Source organism: Amphibalanus amphitrite, unplaced genomic scaffold (assembly GCF_019059575.1).
Source record: "Amphibalanus amphitrite isolate SeventyFive unplaced genomic scaffold, NRLGWU_Aamphi_draft 000367F_arrow, whole genome shotgun sequence".
Classification (NCBI taxonomy): domain Eukaryota; kingdom Metazoa; phylum Arthropoda; class Thecostraca; order Balanomorpha; family Balanidae; genus Amphibalanus; species Amphibalanus amphitrite.
This window is the reverse complement of record NW_024881861.1, coordinates 73127-92264: the sequence shown is the minus strand read 5'-3', so window position 1 is coordinate 92264 and position 19138 is coordinate 73127. Positions and strand designations below refer to the sequence as shown.

The 19138-nt window shown below is 45.3% G+C and overlaps 1 protein-coding gene across 1 annotated transcript in view; it reads right to left on the bottom strand.

Moving 5' to 3' along the window:
• Positions 1-9609, bottom strand: part of LOC122389665 (mucin-19-like) — a 39031-nt gene extending 29422 nt beyond the window's left edge. Inside the window, exons 1-2 of the mRNA XM_043381895.1 lie at positions 9486-9609; positions 1394-1705 (exon numbers count right to left, since the gene is read on the bottom strand). Coding sequence (XP_043237830.1) covers positions 1394-1643 — 250 coding nt within the window. The 5' untranslated portion in view covers positions 1644-1705; positions 9486-9609. The remainder of the gene's footprint in view (positions 1-1393; positions 1706-9485) is intronic.
• Between the last annotated feature and the right edge of the window lie 9529 nt (positions 9610-19138).

The window sequence follows — 19138 nt, the reverse complement described above, 5'->3', positions numbered from 1 at the left end:
CCCCAACGGGGCGAGGGTTAATAGACGTCATGTCACGCCATTTTCGCATCGAAACTGTAAAAATTCAAACGCCTTTAACATATCAGTTTTTCCTTTTTAAGGAATCAAGATGTAACAAAATACTTTATGCGTAAGTTCGCTTTGTCTTTTGAATGAAAATATGGGATTTTTGAAAAGTAGGGATTTTGGCCCAAAATTCTAAAGAAAAAAACTGACGGGAAAATCAATAAATCAACATCAGTCCATTATTCGCCAACTGTGCTCCAAAACCGAAAATGTAGAAACTTGCACTTTGTACCCTTGACCTGACCTGACCTCTGATCTAACTACTTAGGCAAAAAAGGTTCCAAAAAAAGGTTTCCTCTTGTCGAGAGCTTTCGATTGCCGTTATTTCAGTCTTTCTACGAGTATCGGTTCGGAAGGTAGACAGGAGGGAAGAGGGCAGAATCGCCCCCCCCCCCTCCAGCAAGGCGCGTATGGCTGAATAGCCTAGCGGGACGTGGGTTAAAAAAAAAACGCACAGCAAGGCGTAACAGGTGAAGTCCGAGGAGTTTATAATTAATGGAGCACCTTTTAGAGGAGTACTCCGCCCCCGCAGCTCTCAAACTACTTTCACGGATCCGCCAATAGTCAGCCGCAAGGACGGTACACAGGTAAACGTTGCAAGAAAGCCGACTGTCTTGTTACGTCTTAGATGTTGATTATGTAAAGACATGGTTGCACTTTGAGGGTTTCGGTGGTACAAAAAAAAAAACATTTTCATAAAAATATTTGTTGCTCTACCGAAAACCTTTCAGCACAACTACGCCCTATAAATTTACATCGATTTCACCATGAAGCGCAGCTAACTGGTGGTAAAATGAACACTAAACGTGATGCAGGATTTGATAGCAGTACACAGCTCTGGTAATACAGCATCCAGAAAACTTCACCCCCGTAACAAAGTATTCCGGGCACGGCAGCTATCCACCGTCGCGCGCAGGGTTGTAGTGACGGTCTTTTCTTTATCTTCAACGAACTTAAATCAAAGCTTATCTTTACACCCATGACCTCGGGCGCTCTAAAACTAGAAATCCTTACACGATGCTAATATGGGATAGGTACATACATGGATTGGTTCGCTTGTTCTTCAAAGAGAGTCCATAATAACAATGAGCATACAGTTGCTAACAAGCACACACAGTCGAGCAAAGAAATAATATGAAGCCACAAACAAGGCCCAAATCCACAATGTCATCACAGTCAAACCACCCGTCGCAATGTGCAGCTGACACCGCTATTGAACATCATATTCTAGACACCACACCCCTGTCCCCTCCCGCCCCTTCCAGCGCTGGGTCAGTCCGCCAACACGGGCCGGAGCCGAGACGATCTTCTGTTCGTCGCCACTCACCAGGGTTGCTGCTGAGATTGCCGGCGCAGCTGCCACACACTGTGTGCAGACAGCCGGGCAGCAGCCGTGGCGTGTGCTCTCCGTGCAGCAGCTCCAGGTCGCACGAGGAGCAGCTGAGCAGCCCCTTGGTGCGCGGAGCGCTCAGGGGCGCCGGTTCCTCGCTGTCGCGGCGGCCGGCCGAGCCGCCCGGCGCCGGGCTGCCGGCGGCCGCTGCGGCCGGCTCTGTCTCGCTGGGAGCGCTGACGATCATGGTGACGGGAGCGCCGGCCAGGCGCGCTCCTGGGGACGCCCGTCAGACGCTCCTGCCAGCTCCTATACCATGAGGACCACGGGCGGCGTCAGAGACGGACCAGATGGTCTACCGATGGAGACCGATAGGACGGCGAGCAGCGGGACTAGGAGACTGAGAGGCCGAGTGGGATTGAGTCAGGTTATCTAGCTTCAATGGAAAAGGAGCAGTAAAAAGGGACTGATTAGGATACAAATCTCACACTTCGATAAATTTAGACGATCGAAATGTGCTTGGTAATGCTTAATAAGCATCTCAGTGACTCTCACCATCATTCAATGAACAGGACATGGGTGAAATGAGGCATTTCACACTGCTTTGAGAGCATGGGCTTTCTCATTTGTGCAGCTGTTCAATAAGAAAGATTTGAAATTTAAATGCATTTGCATGTCATCACATAACGTCGCGTTCTTCGCCTTGCCGGCAATAAACATACCTAAGTATGGTCAGACGAAATTAAACGAGTCCAAGTGGGTAGACGACTATTATGCTTGATAAAGATCATCTCATGCTTGGTAAAGCATTCGTGCGTCTCTTGCTGATAAATGTTTGATAAAGGTAATTGACAAGTCATTCAGTCGATGGGAAAGTTTCCTGTCTGATGCAACTGTTCAAGTGTTTTGTTTGTATTCTTGTGCAATTTATATACGACGATGACTGACGATCTTTGGCCCACGTGTGTCGGTGACTGTGTAACATCTGTGCGATGGACACTTGATCCCACCACCGATAAAGAGGCGGGAGAGGGATTTGAAGACGAACGAACAGATATAAGTCGTCCTCAACATTTGATCTTTTGATCCTACCTAAGGTGAGCTTTTAAGTTGATAAGATAGACTAAATTGTGAATCATAGGATCAGAGAGCGTATCTATCTTGTTCGGAGGATGAAGATCAGAGAGAGGATGAGGACGAGGATGAGGATACATAGAGATTAGAGGGTGTTCATTGTTCGTACCGGTGCATCTTCCCCATACACAGTCTTCAATCAGCCCTATCACATCAACTCCTATTCCCCTCTTTCTTACTCCTACTCTATCTCTCCTCATCCCTCCTTGTCTTTCCCTGTACCTGTTGTTCTGTTCTGTTCGGTTCGGTACTGTTCTTTCTTTCATTACATCTCCTTCTAGTCTTCCTTTTTAGCTCTTTCTCAGTTGCTCCCGTAACACCTTTCCCGCATTCTCCCATACTTTCAGGTCAATGTCTCTCTTCTTTTTACAATTCTGGGCATCTCTAATCGCAACTTAACTCCTTCGAAAGAAATGGCATTTAGCGCTCATTTTTTCGTATCCTTATCCCGCACTCTTCCTAAGCCGCACGGTCTACTATTATTTACTCCTTCCCATCTTCTCGCTTGATTCTAAATCCATTTCTCTTCTTTTTATCTCACTTTCTTCGTTTCATTTCCCTTTTCCTCTCACCCTCTGTTATCCTTTTTACCCCATCCACTGTTGAATTGTTTAACATTTCTTCTCTCGTCTACAGATTTGGAAGTTTTTTTTTTCTCCTCTACCTTATGCTTTCGATTACCTAACCAGTTTTGCCCGAGCTATCGTCATCCGTCAGTCACAGTATTCGAGTTGGTGATAAGCTTTAACTGTTCAATCGAAATAATATATTGTTGCTCTATGCGCGAACATTCACTACTTTTCAAAATGTATTTACCTTAAAACATACCTATAGTACCTACCTATACCTATACAAAACTTATGGCGTCATACCGGCTTTTATAGAATAAAAACATCATTATATTCTTCGAAAACGTATCCATTCAAAGCCCATGTTTCTCGCTGGAGCACCACACCATTACTCTACAATCCATTCGAGATGGTCGTTTCAGTCGGTCGGCCAGTTCCTCTCTCTCGGCCGTTGACCGCCCCCGGGCGTTGGCCTGTTGGCGGAGGTCCAAGTGGCGGCCCGAGGGCTGGGCGCCGAACAGCCACCAACCCCAGCTGCCAGCGCCATCGGTGACAGCTAGACCGGTGCACAGCGAAAGTCGACAATCTAGGCCGCCAGTGGCACGTAAAGTAATCTTGAGAGGCACAGGCCTGAGGATGGCTGGTATAGAGGCGCTACACGTAAATAACGCCCCCTCCTCAAATCCATATCCACGCTTCTCGACTAGCGAAAATAAAGCGAAAAGTAAAGGCAGCCGAATTAAGGATATTTCATTTTTTCATTTCTCAAAAATATGATGGTAATAATATTTCTTATCATACTAAATACAATGAAGAGGTATCTGAATAGTTAATCGAGTCATCAGCAAAATAATTAGCTTGAACAAACTCAGCCTGTTGACCAAGCTCGAAGTCAATATTCAAAGCCGGTTTTTGAGTGAGGCTGGTTTTTGAGTGAAGCTGGTTTGATATTGAAACCGGTTTTTGAGTGGAAACGGTTTTTGGTAGAGCTAGTTTTTTATGAGACCATGTTTTTTTTTTTTTTGGTAAGGCTGCTTTTGGAATTCGCCCAAAACCAGTTTCGAGTATGCTTGCTGATGGGTTCCTTATAGTCAGTTCAAGTATCAAGAGCCGATAACCGTTAAGTTTTGCTATTCAAAATAATATTTTCTGACAGATGAGTCTCACGCGCTCCACTTATTCAGTATGCACTATGCAGTACTCCCATGCCAGCAGGGGCCAGATTCGAATAGCTCACAGAAATTCGACGCATACAATTTCCATATCTAAGGTTCAAGGATAGCATTGGTAAGCTAGAACAATCACGTGGTAACCGTGCAGCCCAGTTCCAGGCATTGCGTAACCCTCACACCATCTAACCGGTTGCCAGACGGCCAAGAGCAGAATGATATCTTATGTGCATTTTGCAGTGTCTGGACGCGCACGAAACCAGTCTTGCACCAGAGTCGAACTTTTGAGTTTTGTTCACAAGTGCCACTTTCAAATTCCAATTTCTAAATTTCCAAATTTCAAAAGAACCGAAAGCAGTCATGCCTGTCGTTTTAAATAGGCAATAACCCGCGCATGACTGGGGCATTTTCCATAACGCGGCTGATGGGGGGGGGGGAGGGCTCTACAGTGCCCCCTCTCCTATCTCCGAAACTACTCGGCCGATCGTCAAAAATTTAAACAGCGTTTGACAGTTTGGCTTGTTCACAATTTAGGCTCTGGCTGCCGGCTAATAAGTCCGATCAGGCTCATTTTTAGTTAACGCGCTCCTTGATATATGTCCTAGATACCGTGATGGTACTGAGCCTGTATTTCAAATTTCTCAGGTTAACCCGTGCCCTGGTGGGGTCTGTTTATAACGCGACCTGGTGGGGGGGGGGCTATTTTTTGCCCCCCTCGTATCTCCGAAACTACTGGACGGATCTGCAAAATTCAAACGGCGTTCGAAAGGCCTGTCAAATTTGTCGAAGGAAACCAAATTTCATTGACCTCGGGGTCACCGGTGACGTCACAGGTCAGGTCAAAGATGAAATGTTTCACCGTTCACGGGTGGGTCTTCTAGGGAAAGCGTTATAACACCGAAGAAAACGCATTTTGTGGAGAATCAGCGATAAGGCGTCAGTTGCCTAGTACATATGTTGCTATAAGAATTAAGAGGTCACTGACAATACAAGGTCAGGTCACAGGTCAGGTCACCAAGGGTCACAGGTCAGGTCACATGAACCTAACTTTAGGTATTAAGGTTGTGCGATGCATGTTTTATGACCAATTTTTCATTTCCAACTCAATGGTGTTGATTATAAGACTATCAGGTACGGCTTAGGTCACTTTCTGGTGAAGTGCAGGTCAAGGTCAGGTCAAGGTCAGGCCAAAAAAGGTCAAATTTTAAAGTTGATAGTTTTGCATAAAATGGGTATTGATTCGATGCAGCTCGTCACGCGGAGTCTAATGGTGGTCTTTGTTTTGCGCTACGGGGTCTAGAATTGCTAAAAATTGAGTTTGAAAATTTGACGTCATCAATTTTGAACAGTTTTTTCGCTATAACTTCGCCAAAAAAAGAGGTATCAATCTCAAATTTTGTATGTAGATAGAAGGCGGCAAGGACTATCACATATGTTCCGTTTTTTTAAATTAAGAAAACTTTTTGAAATTTTCGGCTATTATATTCAAAAAATATATTTTTGGATTTTTGGGGTCAAAATCCAAAAATTTCAAAAATCTGAGATGGCAGTTTTGTAGCCCTGTCAATTCTACAGCTTTTATGTGTTAATCGTTTTTCTGTATTTGCAAAGCTATAGGCCTGACAGCTCTTCCCGCGAAACCCTTTTTTGGGTCGAAAACGGCAGAACATGACGTCACTCTGACGTCATTTCCGGCCAACCTATCATAGTCTTTGGAAAAATTTTGGTCACAATGTGTAAAATTGATGTCCAGGAGGGTACTGAAAGTTTGGTGACGATCGGCGCAGCGGTTCTGGAGATATATCGAAAAGTCTGGAGGGGGCAAAAAATAGCCCCCCCCCCACCAGGGCGCGGGTTAACCCTCGCCGGACCTATTGGTTTTCTACATACGCGCCGGCCGAGGGGGGGGGGGGCGGGTACGACCCCCCCCTCGCCGTTTCGCCCCTGGTGGAGCTAGCGCGTCGCGGAAAAAACGAGCGTGTGCGCCGTTACGAGACGCAGAGATTGGTACCCGATTTTAAGGTCCTAGGTCAACCGGTGACCTCTGAGGTCAGGTCAAGTGCCCCAAGGTACGGTTCAGTTTTTGGTGAATAACTTCACAAAAAACGGCCGCAGAGCGCCGATTTTGGCAGCATCGTGTTCGTCTCGCTCAGGCGCGTCGAATGATATACTTTTTGTCCGGGTCAGGTCAACTTGGGGTGTTGACCTCAGGTCAAGGTCAGGTCAGCACCCCCAGGTCACGAAGTTGGTCGAAAGAGGTCATGTCGCATATCATTCGATTTGGCAGGTCTTTCTGAGTCCATTGGTGACTTTCCCGACTCGCTAGCTCAATTTGATCAAGAGTTATTGACGAAAAACTAATATGACCTTGATGACGTCATAAATGACGTCACGCAAGGTCAACATTGCAAAGGTGACGCATCTAACCTTGCAAGGAGTGCATCAAATCACGATTCTGTGTGCTTGAGATAGTTGGAGATCGTTCCCGGCGCCAGAATAGCAGTTTGAATTTTCCCCCATTGACTTATAATGGTGAGGTCACGAAAATGACCTGACCTCATATGACCTTTAGGAAAAATCCGAGATATACAAGTTGTGGGACTCATAATGGATACTAGATCCTGCAAGTTTCATTTCCCTGTGACATCTCCTCTGGCAGTGAGGGCGTTGCGAAGTTGCGACATCTGAAGACCGTGCAGAGGTTCACTTATGACGTCATAGGTCAGTGACCTGACCGGACCCAAAAATGCGGTTGGTGTCAAAAGAACCGGCTTGGATCAAAGGTCAGGTATGCCAAGTTTCAGCTCTCTATCGCCAGCGTGTTCGGAGCTATCGCGAAAAAACCCTATGGGGGGGCGGCACCCGCCCCCCCCCCCCTCGGCCGGCGAGGGTTAAGGCAAGGTCATCCTAGGTCACGAAAATTTTATATCATGTATCGGTCACGTGACACATGTTTTATGGTCCATTTCAGCCATATATTTCGAAAACAGTGTCGTCTGTGTCATTTGAGGCCATTATTAGCGGACAATCGCTGAGTTCAGGTCACTATCAGGCCAAAAGGTCAGATTTTGAGGTTACAATGTTTCAGACAAAAAAAAAGATGTCTATCAGATGCCGTTTGAGCTCAGGAACACGATGATGCTTTTATTTTGCGGTGCAATGTCAAAAACGTACTGAAAAATTGATTTTAAAAATTGAAAATGGTGAAATCTTGACAACAAAGTTCATAAAGCCAGCTATTTTTTTAAGATATCGGGCTAAAACTTCATTGAGTAGATCATTTCTATCCCATAGATTTAGTTTTTTTTGGAAAATTAAAAAAACAAAAATGATTTTTTTTAAATTGTGATTTTGTAAGAAAAAGTTTCAAAACATTCAAAGTTATGGAAATCTTAGATGACAGTTTGATATCCCTGTCTATTTTGAGTCCTTTCATGCAAATGAACTGGATCTAGCTTTAAAATGGAGCTCTCGAGTGCTACTGGCGTAGCTCAATGTTTTGCATCAAAATCGGCCGACATGACGTCACTCTGACGCCATTTCCAGCCGACCAATGGTAGCTTCGAAATTTTCCTTTGGACAAAGGGTGTCAAATTGGTGCAGCCGAAGGAACAGCAAGTGTCGTGTTGATGCGTCCAGTGTTTTAGAAGATATTGCAGAAAAACGGGAGGGGCTCTGTAGAGCACCCCTCCCTCAGGCGCGACTTTGAATGAAAGTTAACCTAACGGAGAACGGGTGCCAAGATGACGGGGGGGGGGGGATAAAAACGTCCATAACAGCGCGGTTTAATGATGTGGCTATTTATTTATCTATTTATGTATTTATTTATATATTTATTTATTTATTTATTTAAGCGTACAAGAGCGTTCACCCAATCTGTAGCCTTTCAGCCGAGATAAATGTGGAATAAATGGACATGTTAGGTACTGTGGAAGGAGAGGAAAAAGGATAGGGAGGACTGGACGATGTAATTACAAATCCTTGAGTGCTGATTTGTGCTCTATAAGTTCGTTTGATGCATTCTGTTATTAAATGAGCACGACTTGCAGTTTAGCTACATGCACACAATGGCACCAATCAACTAAACCATCAGTTCCAAACTTCATCTCACTCCTGACCGTCTTTTCCAGTGTCACGTCTTTGATGTCTTGTTTACTCTTGTGAGCATTGCCACAATTGTTATCGTAGAAACTCATCTGAGTACGTAGGACTTGGATTGGGATACAAGGACAATCCAACCATTTTTTTTTCAGGCTGGAGGAAGTGAACCTACTCGTATATGGTGAGGTACTTCGTCTCACGGGCTTCTCTTGGATACTGCTTGAACAGAAAGAAACACACTATCAATGTTGAGCAATCGTGTCGGTAGCTCATCCAGTATTCACCGGCAGCTCTCTGGATCCGCATATCCGTCCACCGGGGTAGTATACAAAACATATCCCACATCATACGTCCACTTAGGTCGTATGCACTATTACATGGCTTGTACGATAGGCACCACAAAGCCCATCATAGCTTTGACATCTTAGTAGGTTCCCTTCTCAGTCCCGGTCGTATTTTCTCAACTTCTTTGTTACCTTTGTGCTCCATTTCACGAGGACTTTCCAACTTCAAAGTTTACACAGCTTGCCGTCTGACATACACGAGTAGGTGCCTCATCTTCTCCATGCCTTGCTATAGGAATCAATAGCCGTCATACATTGCTCTCTTGCATGCATTGCATATCTATGCCACGAATATCATCTTCTCACATGCGAAGGACTGCAGACAATGATCAGGATAGAATTATGATGGTAATGAGGGAAAAGAGGCAGTCACAGTCATGTGCTGGTGATGTGCCGAAGTCCCCAATACAGGAGCAAGTAATGAAAGATTTATCAAAGAAAATGAATTAAAATTTGCGATGAATTTTTACGAAATTTAATCTTTTTAAGATAAAGTTTTAATGAACGACAGGTTCAGTCCCGAAAAATACACTATTGATAGAAAATTGACGTTTCTGTAGATTTCTTGGATTTGAGACGATCAGGAATCGGACGGGGCTGAACTGTTAAGTTCAGCTAGCAAGAACAGTTGAAACTGCTGACGAAATGTGGCAGAGAGGGACAATCAAGACAAGCAGCAAACGAGCAGAATTTCATGCCAGGTCTGATGGAACGCCACGGTCAGCATTTTGAATTTTCAAAATTTAGACAAAAATTGTCCAGACAAACTTACGCGAGTGTCAGCCAGTGGCCTGTGTGTCGTCTGTAGTGTCACAGGTCTGCCGTGTGGTGCTGTCTGGTGCACAGCGCGGCCCCACGGCCCCGCCGCTCCGCGCCTGTTCTCTGTCTGAAAGCGCGCGGGGCCGACCGCGCGCGAGGGGAGGGACGGCGCACGCGCAGCCGCCGACCTCGCCGGACGCGCCACCTGCCCCACCCGAGGCTGAATTGGGGGCTATAAAAGCCGCCGCGCGCGTGGCGCCAGCCCCAGTTGCCGCCCGACGGTCCCGGTAAGAGCGCGTGTGGAGAGACGGTCGGTAGTATCGGTTTGTTTGTTGGGTGGCCTCAAGGCCCTATATACCTCAATTGAGGGTGGCCTCAATGATTAGGGTATTCGGGTGTCATGCCAGGCTGCCTTAACTTCAGGATAGTTTGGTGCGCTACTTGCCCTGTCTTTTCTGAACGTCAGCGAGGCCTGCTTGTAAATGTGTGTCCCATGATGTTATCCTCGTATCGAGGATACCCTGACTGATTTTTGACGTGTCCCTTAATACGTTTCAGCTTCGTTTCAAAAGTGAAGAGGTTTATTGGTTCCTGGCTTCACAGACGTAACCATTCTGGAAAAAGAAAACTGATGTTGGTTGAGTTGAATGCTCTCACAGTTTCGGATTTTTACACATGGCAAATATTCTGCATTGGATCGTAGAAAAGTAAAAAGGAATGCGATAGCCGAGGGCCTTCATCGAAACACTGGGACCAACTGCGAATTTTGGCTGACAGAACATTGGCAGTGGTCCAGTGCCACAGCTTCGCGAATATAAGGGTAATATTCGCTATTATATTATACAAGTTATTTTATAGGTAATTAAATAACTTGTCATTTATGAAACCATAACCCAAATACGAAACGATGAACCGTTGACAAGACATTGAACAACGAATGATAAATGCAGTTATTTTTACGACGGACATACCCCCAATATTAACCAGTAATGTTATAATGTCAAATTTATGCCAAATTATGCCAAATTTATGTCAAATAATGTCAAATTTATTGTAATTATGTCAAATTTCTTATTGCACATATTCAAAAACTTATGGCATTTCTATGCTAATAAGTGACTAGCTAGCTCGGGGTCGCTGCCAGCAAACGGACCACTTTGTGTTGTCGCAGCGCCGCGGCTTAACAAAAGCTAATGACAAATTTATTATCCGGATGTTTTTTTTTTAAATATGGCCAATAAATATGATACCAACGATCAATACTGGCACATGCTTGCAACAGTCAGTCCGTCCACAACGTAGAGACAAACTTTCAGACAAAAGATGAAAATGAAACGAAGAAAAATGACCAGAAGAAAACAAAAAATAGTGTTCTAAGCAGTAGTTTCAGACAAAAGATGAAAATGAAACGAACAAAAAAATGACCAGAAGAAAACAAAAACTAGCCTTATAAGCAGTACCTAATGCCTTTAGTCAAAACGGGAGAGGGAATATAAATTATCTCCGACGGAGGTTCTAGCCAGCCCGATTCAGATGAGGGAGTGATGCCGTTCCTTTGTCATGATGGATTGGTAACGTCTGCAGAAGCCTGCAGAATTAGACAGGATTCCTAGACTTTGTGGCATATTTTCTTTAGAAAGTGTTGAGATGACGAAAGAGCTATAAAAGGCGATGAAAGGTCGTGACGACAACAATGAAAAACAAGAATCAAATCAAAACTAAAAAGCAGCCCGATAGAAAGGTAAACATGATGCACATTGCGCACGTACCGAAACACGTACTGCAAACACAGCGTAGAGGATGCTAGATGGAAAAGGGGGTGCTTGGAGATCGGGAATGCGTCAACAAAGGGCTGGGTCGGTGACAATGGGACAAGCAGCCTGCGATTGTACAATCAATTTAGTTTGCCCGTGCAAGTATCCCAACGATGATTGCATTTCCACGTCACACACAGCTCCGACATATGAACGTGTTTTTTTATTGCCTTTTACGAAAATATTTTATTCGACCCATGCTGATGATGCTACTCGATTGAACAACACAAAATACGGCTTTGACTCAATTAACCGGAAATCGAATGGCGCGTATTGAAGGTTGAAGAGCCCGTTTGTAGCGCTACCTAGGATAGTTTCGATTACTATTTCATCACTTCCACATCTGATAATCACAAAAAGTAAACATCTCTTGCAACTCAGACGAAAAACAGCCGGCCCAGTTCGCCTTGGAAAAGTTGCACAAGACAGCGCCGCCAGTCAACAGCATACCAGCGGAGCCAGTGCCTCGCCATCACCCAGCTAGCATAAACAAACGGAGCAGAGGGCCAGCGACGCTGACATAAACACAGACGGCGACTGTCCGACGGGGCCGGCCGCCGCCGACCGCCGCGGGCGGACCCCAGGGCCATTACACTGCCCCTCGCCACAGCCACCGCCGCCGCCGCCGCCGCCGCCGCCTCGCCGGCCGCCCGGTATCGACTGCAGGCGAGCGGCGCGCCGGCCGCCGGGCGGCGCGGCGTGGGTCCAAGGACAGTCTTTGTTCACAGGCGAGTCCCGTCACCGACACACACGGCGGTATCTGCGACCGAGGACGCCTGCACCATGGAGGCCTGCCGGCGGAGGGGCAGCTGGGACGGCGGCTCTTACCGCCTCCGGCGCCGCGCTGGCGCCACGGCCGGCTTTTTGAAAGCGAGGGCGGCGCGGCGCCAGGTTTTTGTCGCCTCTCCCCTCCCTCCTTACCGCTGGGTCAAAATGGAGGCATGGCCCGGCCGTGACCCGCCCGGCGCCCGTCCCGAGAAAAACACGCAGGTAGTGTCAGTGATGTTTTTCTGTGAGGTGAAACGGCGCCGAACCCTCCCCTCCCCCTCCCCAACAGCTGGGGTCGGCGGCTGATCGGGTAGCAGCGATTTTGAGGAGACAGGATAGGTGGGAAATGGTATGCGAGGAGGAACCGGTGTGTGTGTGTGTGTGTGTGTGATGGAGAGGGAGGCGTCGGTAGGAAGTGGGCAGAGTATCCGGTATGCCGGTGGGGAGGAGAGGGATCAGAATAAGTCACGTGATATGGGATTGAATCAGTACCTAAACGGGAACTGAGTTTTACCAAAAAAAGCCATATATAATTGATATTTAGGACCAAAACCGCAGATGCCGTTCAGCCGATCAGGCGCAGTTCCACTGCCCTATTAGTGGCAGGGGGGGGGTTGTTTTTATCCACCCCTCAGGTTTTTCGGGAATATCTCCGAAACCGCTGAAGCTACGATGCTGAAATTTTCTGACTTTTCCTAAAACTAAATTGGGCTTATTCCCTGAAAATTTCAAGTTCATAACTTTACCAGGGGCGGCTCCAGAGCACTGGGAATTGGGGGTCCTATTCGTGAAGCGAGTCATTTGGGCGAAGATCACGATGCTGCACCAGTTTTACGAACAGTGAATGAAAGGTATCATGTGATAACATATACAGTTATTGTGCATCCTCTTTTGACACGTTTTTGCTATAATAGGCGGATCCAGGCGTCCAAAAAGGGGGGTTATGTTTTACCTCCCAACATAGGTGCCCTGACACCGCCTATGCATGACCAATACAATTGTAGTCGTTCTCTCATAAGAAAATTGTAACATAACAAGACCATTACCACCCTTTTTAGAAACAGTACCAACAAAAACCTTATTTACTATACTTTTTGTGTACCCCCAATCTCAATGATCTGTATCCGCCTATGATTTTTGAAAATGCATATTTTTAGGATCCATGTGAATTCCTGGTTCATTCTCTATCGATCGGCAAAAGTTGCGTTAGGATTGGTTCAGAAACCTGGCCGTGATAAACAGTCTAAAATGTATCTGCAATTTGCCCGTTTTTACCCCCCTCTACCCCCCCTGTTGACATTTTTAATTTTTATTTTTTAGAAATGTAGATCACGTTGAGCGAAATCGAATGCCGTTTGAATTTTGAAAATCGGCCCGTTAGATCTCGAGATATCAAGGGGGGGTCGTAAACAGCCCCCCCCCCCCCTGCCACTAATAGGGGTATACCAAGAGCCTGCCACCAATAGGGTTAAGTGCATTTCAGGACGCATGAGTAAACATATAAATTGATTATTATAATTATAATTGATATAATTGATTATAATTGATTATTATATTATAATTATATATTATAATTGATTATAGATGCCTACTAAAGACAAGGGCGTTTACCATCAGGCGGTCAGGTGTTTGTCAGAAAGGAGGAACATCATTGGCTCAATTCAGCACGAAAAAGAGATACGCGATTAAAGTACTTTTTTCAAAACCGATTGGGCTTCAAGTACGTTTTTCGACTAAGCACGCGTTTTTGCCAGTGAAACGCCCCAAAAGCTGAACTTGAGAAAATCGAAAGTCGCCTTATTTTAACCTGATTTTAACATGTGAATTATTCCTGATACATTCCATAAGTGCTTTTTAGAACTAGACATTAGGACAGTGGTGATGTCATTCTGTGGAACGTGCATTGCAAATTGCAATGTAATGTATACCTACCATGGACAGAACCGTCTACTGGATTCTGACCTTGGTAAAAGACTGGATTCTGACCTTGGTAAAAGTGAAAACGAAGTTTTCCTAAAAATTCGTCGACACTTAGTGCCACGTACGGACATTAGGTGCCAGCTGCCACAAGTGACGTCATCATAGAATGATCGTTTTTGAAGATACAATTTCCATGTATTTACCGAGCATAATTTGAAAGTGAATATATAAGGGGTAAAAAAATATTGGCCAGACGCTGACGCTGTCAAAACTCACGTGAGACCTTCGATAATGAACTCGGAGCCAAACCAGTCTTGAAGAAATTAACGTAAGAAGTTAAGAGGGTAAAATGAATGCGTGAGAACTTTTTCGAGAAAAAAGTAACCGTAATCGTAAGTAATCGGGAAAAAGAAGTAAAGGCCGAGCTACACTATGCGTGATCGTCCAGGAACTTACGTGCGTGATCTGCGAGTTTGCGGGTTTTGCAGAAAATCGGTACGCTGATGAAGTTCAGCTGATAGGAAGTACACAGGGTCGGCTACACTGGGGTCACGCAGATTCAGTCAAGGAAATCCCGGACGTTCAGTACAGGAAATGCCGGATAGTCAGGACGGTCAGGACGTTCCGTACCGATATAAAGTTCAGAGCTACGAACTTTTTTGCAGAATCTGCGAGATTACGTGATATGAGACAGTTGGTGGCGCACCGTATGAATGCAAGTGACGTAATTAATAATTGTTTCTTTAATTTTAATGTGTTTTTGATGTTTGATTAACTAAACAAGTTATTTATTGATAAAATTATATAGAAAATTGCAAATTTAGGCGTTTGTTACGAAACTATCCATTAGTTGTTATTAATACGTCAACGTACAACAATTCACGGAAATTCTGGAAAATCGCAGAAACCGATATCAAGGGAGTCTCGCAATCACGGTTCTGCAGATCACGCACGTAATTTCCTGGACAGTCACTGATAGTGTAGCTTAACCTTAAGAAGTAGGCTAGGGTCTAGGGATCAAAAGCGCACTGCAGAGGGAGCCACGCCAGACAGCGAAGCGGAAGGATGCATCGAAATGGCTCAAATAGTTTTTCAGCAATAAATTTTGACTCAAGAGAGCAACGACGCTGCTTTTGCCAGCATCGTGTTCCTCTCGTCGAGACGCGTCGAATGAACGGTAAGTTGACATCGAGAAGTCATTTCGAAAATTTAATCTCAGGTCAAGGTCATGACCTGTCTGGTAAGGATCATGTTGCATATCAGTCGATCCGTATCGTCCAACTGAACACATCTGAGGTGTTTTCATCGTCTAGCATGTCTCTATCAAAAGTTATGGTAAGAAAAACTTTGGCGACATTTCATTACATGACACGACCTCAGGGGCATAAAGACATTAAGACAGGGCATGGGTGGCAATTATCTGTTCAATTTGTCATTTTTAACTTCTAACTGATGTTTCATTCAGTTTCATCATTCAGGACATTCCGAAAAAAACTTGCAGTAGATAGTAGCCGCAGGCCGCTTTGAGAACAATACCCGCTTTGAAGACGATAGCGGTACATTTGTGAACAAGCTCAACACAATCGCATTCTGTTGCAAAGCAAATAGGTACACCTAAATTTCACGGAAACAGGCCACAGATACTGGTAAGTCCACAGATACCGTAAGACAGGTCTTATCAAGGCCTCATCACACCACGCTCGCAAGACCGCTGGATAGCCGATGGCGGAAACAATGGGCGAACTGACAGTGATCTCCAAAGGTATATGCAAGTTGTCTGTAGTATTTATTTGCATCCTAATCAAATTAAATACGCAGCGTTGCATGCTATGCGCATGTTTACACTCTTGTTCCTAGATGGCGTTAGTTGTGAGCGCCAGCATCTATGCTGTGCCGCAAGACAGCTCAACTGTCCACCAGCCGCCTGATTATGCGGATAGGTGTATGGATCTTAGCCCGCGCCCCGCTGGGTGGGGGGGTGGGGGGCAGAATCTGACCCCTGCCGTATGAGGTTTGTCATTCCATCTCGATGGTGAAGCTGACAGGCGGCTGGTAAACAGAATCCAGGTAGTGCTTAGGTAATGTTCATTGCTTATGTAATGCATTACGCAATAGTTTAAGGTAATGGTGCCAGTTTCAGTAAACGTATGTCCAATGTCCGTCCAAAGAACGGTATTTTCGTCGACTGTCCGCCCGAAAATGTCTAAGCCCTTTGACCAAAGATGTCCAAAAACTACGCAATAATTCACACTGAACGCTGTTATTTGACCCGCGCCCCACTGGGGGGGGGGGGGGGGGGGCTATTCACAGCCTTCCTCACGTTTTGCAATAACTTCTAAACCGCTTGACGTATCGACGCCAAACTTTCAGTATATTCAGCTGCATCAATTTGACACCTTGTGTCGAAAGATGAAACTCGTAGCTACCATAGGACGGCCGGAAATGACGTCAGAGTGACGTCATGCTCGGCCGATTTCGACGCAAAACATTGAACCACGGCAATCGCTCCAAAAAGCTCAGTTTTTTAGCTAGATCCAATTTCTTTGCATGGGAGGACTAAGAATAAATTGCATTGTCAAACTGCAAGCTCGGATTTTCAAATTTTTGAAAATTTTGAAAATTATATATAGTTAAATTCAAAATTTCTTTTTATCTTTTTTTTAGTTTTTGACTTCGAAAAAACGGGATAGTTACATGTGATAAGATACCTGATTATGGCTTAGGTACTCTAGCAAGTTTTAGCCAGATATCTTCAAAAATGGCCAAGTTATACGCATTATAGCAAATATTTCACAATCATAAATTCTTCAAATAAAATTTCAGTACGTAGTAAACCAATATAAACAGCACCATCGTGTTCCTGAACTCAAACTGCATCCGATAGACACCTTTTCTGTTGAAAAATTTCAACTTAAATTTTTTGACCTTTTTGACCTGAAAGTGGCCTGACCTATGCTAAATTCAACTCAAAATGACCTCGAATGATATAAACGACATCGAATTCGAAATATATGACCTAAATGGACCATAAAACATGTGTCACGTCACCGACGGATATAAGATTTCCGTGATCGGTGATGACCTGACCCTGACCTGAAAATCAAAGTACAAGTTCGGTAACCTCAGGGTATCTAAAGCATCTCTTCACGAGTGTGTAAACCAAAAATGAGCCTGATCTAACTTGTAAGACGGCGGCCAGAGTCCAAAATGTGAACAAGCCAAACATCGATAGCTTTTACTTTGGGTTGACCTGTGACGTCATCGGTGACCTCGTCAGTGGTCAATGAACTAAGGTTTCGTTCGACAGTTTTTCCGGGGCTATCAGAAGCCGTTTGAAGTTTAACGATCGGCCTAGTAGTTTCGGAGTGAGGAGGGAGGGGAGCTATGAATAGCCCCCCCCCCCGTTGGGCGCGTTATACGCAGACCCCAGTGGGGCGCAGGTTAACTTACTTTCAATGAACCTTTACCAGCCCAAAATTGGTTATCATACCGAAAGCTGAGCTTTCAATTCCCGAATTAATGATATACACAAATACGATTACTTTATATATATATATATATATATATATATATATATATATATATATATATATATATATATATATATATATATATATATATATATATATATATATATATATATATATATATATATATATAAATACTGAGGTGAAGCAAGTGATTGTCCAATGTTGTCCAAAGCCTGCAGCCTTTGCCCAACTAGTCAGCATTGGATGTTGGAAAAATAGGAATTTCGAAGGTCCAAGTTCCGAATAGCACCACTATGTAGTTTAAACCCAACCTCTCGTGGCAATTGCGCTTCTGGGTGTAAGAGCCAAGTCCACCCTACCCTCTCCCACTCCCGCGACGCAGGCGCCAATCTCCAGTTACGTTAAACCTGTCCCCGTTCTTTTTTCGCCGTCTGGCTCTATTTTTTGCGCCTGTCTGGGTCTCGAGGACGCTTAACGACACTGAACTGTCTGCCAACCGGCGGTCTCTCGACCTGTCCGGTCCCGTGCCAGCGCAGCGCCCAGCGACGCCCGACACTACCCGTATACGACACATTCTTAGTTCGATAAACACTCAGCTCATCATCGCCCTGATTTACTGATCATATTCACGGAGAATCAATTCTAGCTCTGGGCATGGCAGACCAAAAGAAGGCCGTCAAACACATCTGATGACGGTATATAGGGCCTTGCTGATGACAAACGATGTCAAAAAGCAACGGCATAATATCTGTATACCCCGCGGCAATAGTAGCTATAACGCATCAGAGTTCACGTAAGCCCAATGACATTTTTCAGACAGTGTCTTGAGCTGGGCGTAACGCAGCCCCCTCATGCTGATTGGATGCTGATTGGTGACGACTATAGAAATAACAATGATCGCGGGCGATGAGCAGAATTAAGGACCCTATGGGATAGAATCATTACTAGCTAATAGATATTACCCGAACCTTCTGACTGTCTATAAAGTGAGCATTGTAAATGGATGGTTATGGTGGACGAGGGCCGTTATTCCAATGAGCGCAGCCGACTTTATCGGGGTGAAACAGCCAGGGCGCCGGTGGACTGGGCGCCACCGCTGCATTTAGGTAAGGGAATGCTCATACTCCAACGCTCCAGGTACTATCAAAATCAAGGCAACAGCCTATGGACCGGCCATCCACTTCGGACCACATCGCTGTAAAGTGGGTGGCGCAAAATGGCGCCGGCCCGATATTTACTGTTTGTGATTGACATATGTGGGGTGACCGGCGCAAAGCGGCGCCGGTTCGATATTTGCTGTTTTAATCGACGTAGGTGACGGCACTGGCCCGATGTTTACATATGTTTTGCACGATATTTGAGGAGGGGTCGACATTTCAAGGCAGGCGCAGGTCAACGCAGCCGACGAATGAACGACACATGAAGGTTACCGGGACACTTCAGAGCGACGTTGAACCAGATTTTGGACATGTTTGTGGGCACTTGAGACTCATTGAGAGACGTGCGGGCAGCGTAGTCGGGACAGTGCGTCACAATCGCCTGTTGATGGAGCCTCAAATTGGCTGAAAAGACATATCCGCCTCGGGCAAGTATATAACCGTTGAGGGGAGTGTAAACGGGACTCGGCGTCTGCAAGCCAACCAGGGTGCACTGAATTGGGCTCCGACTGCACT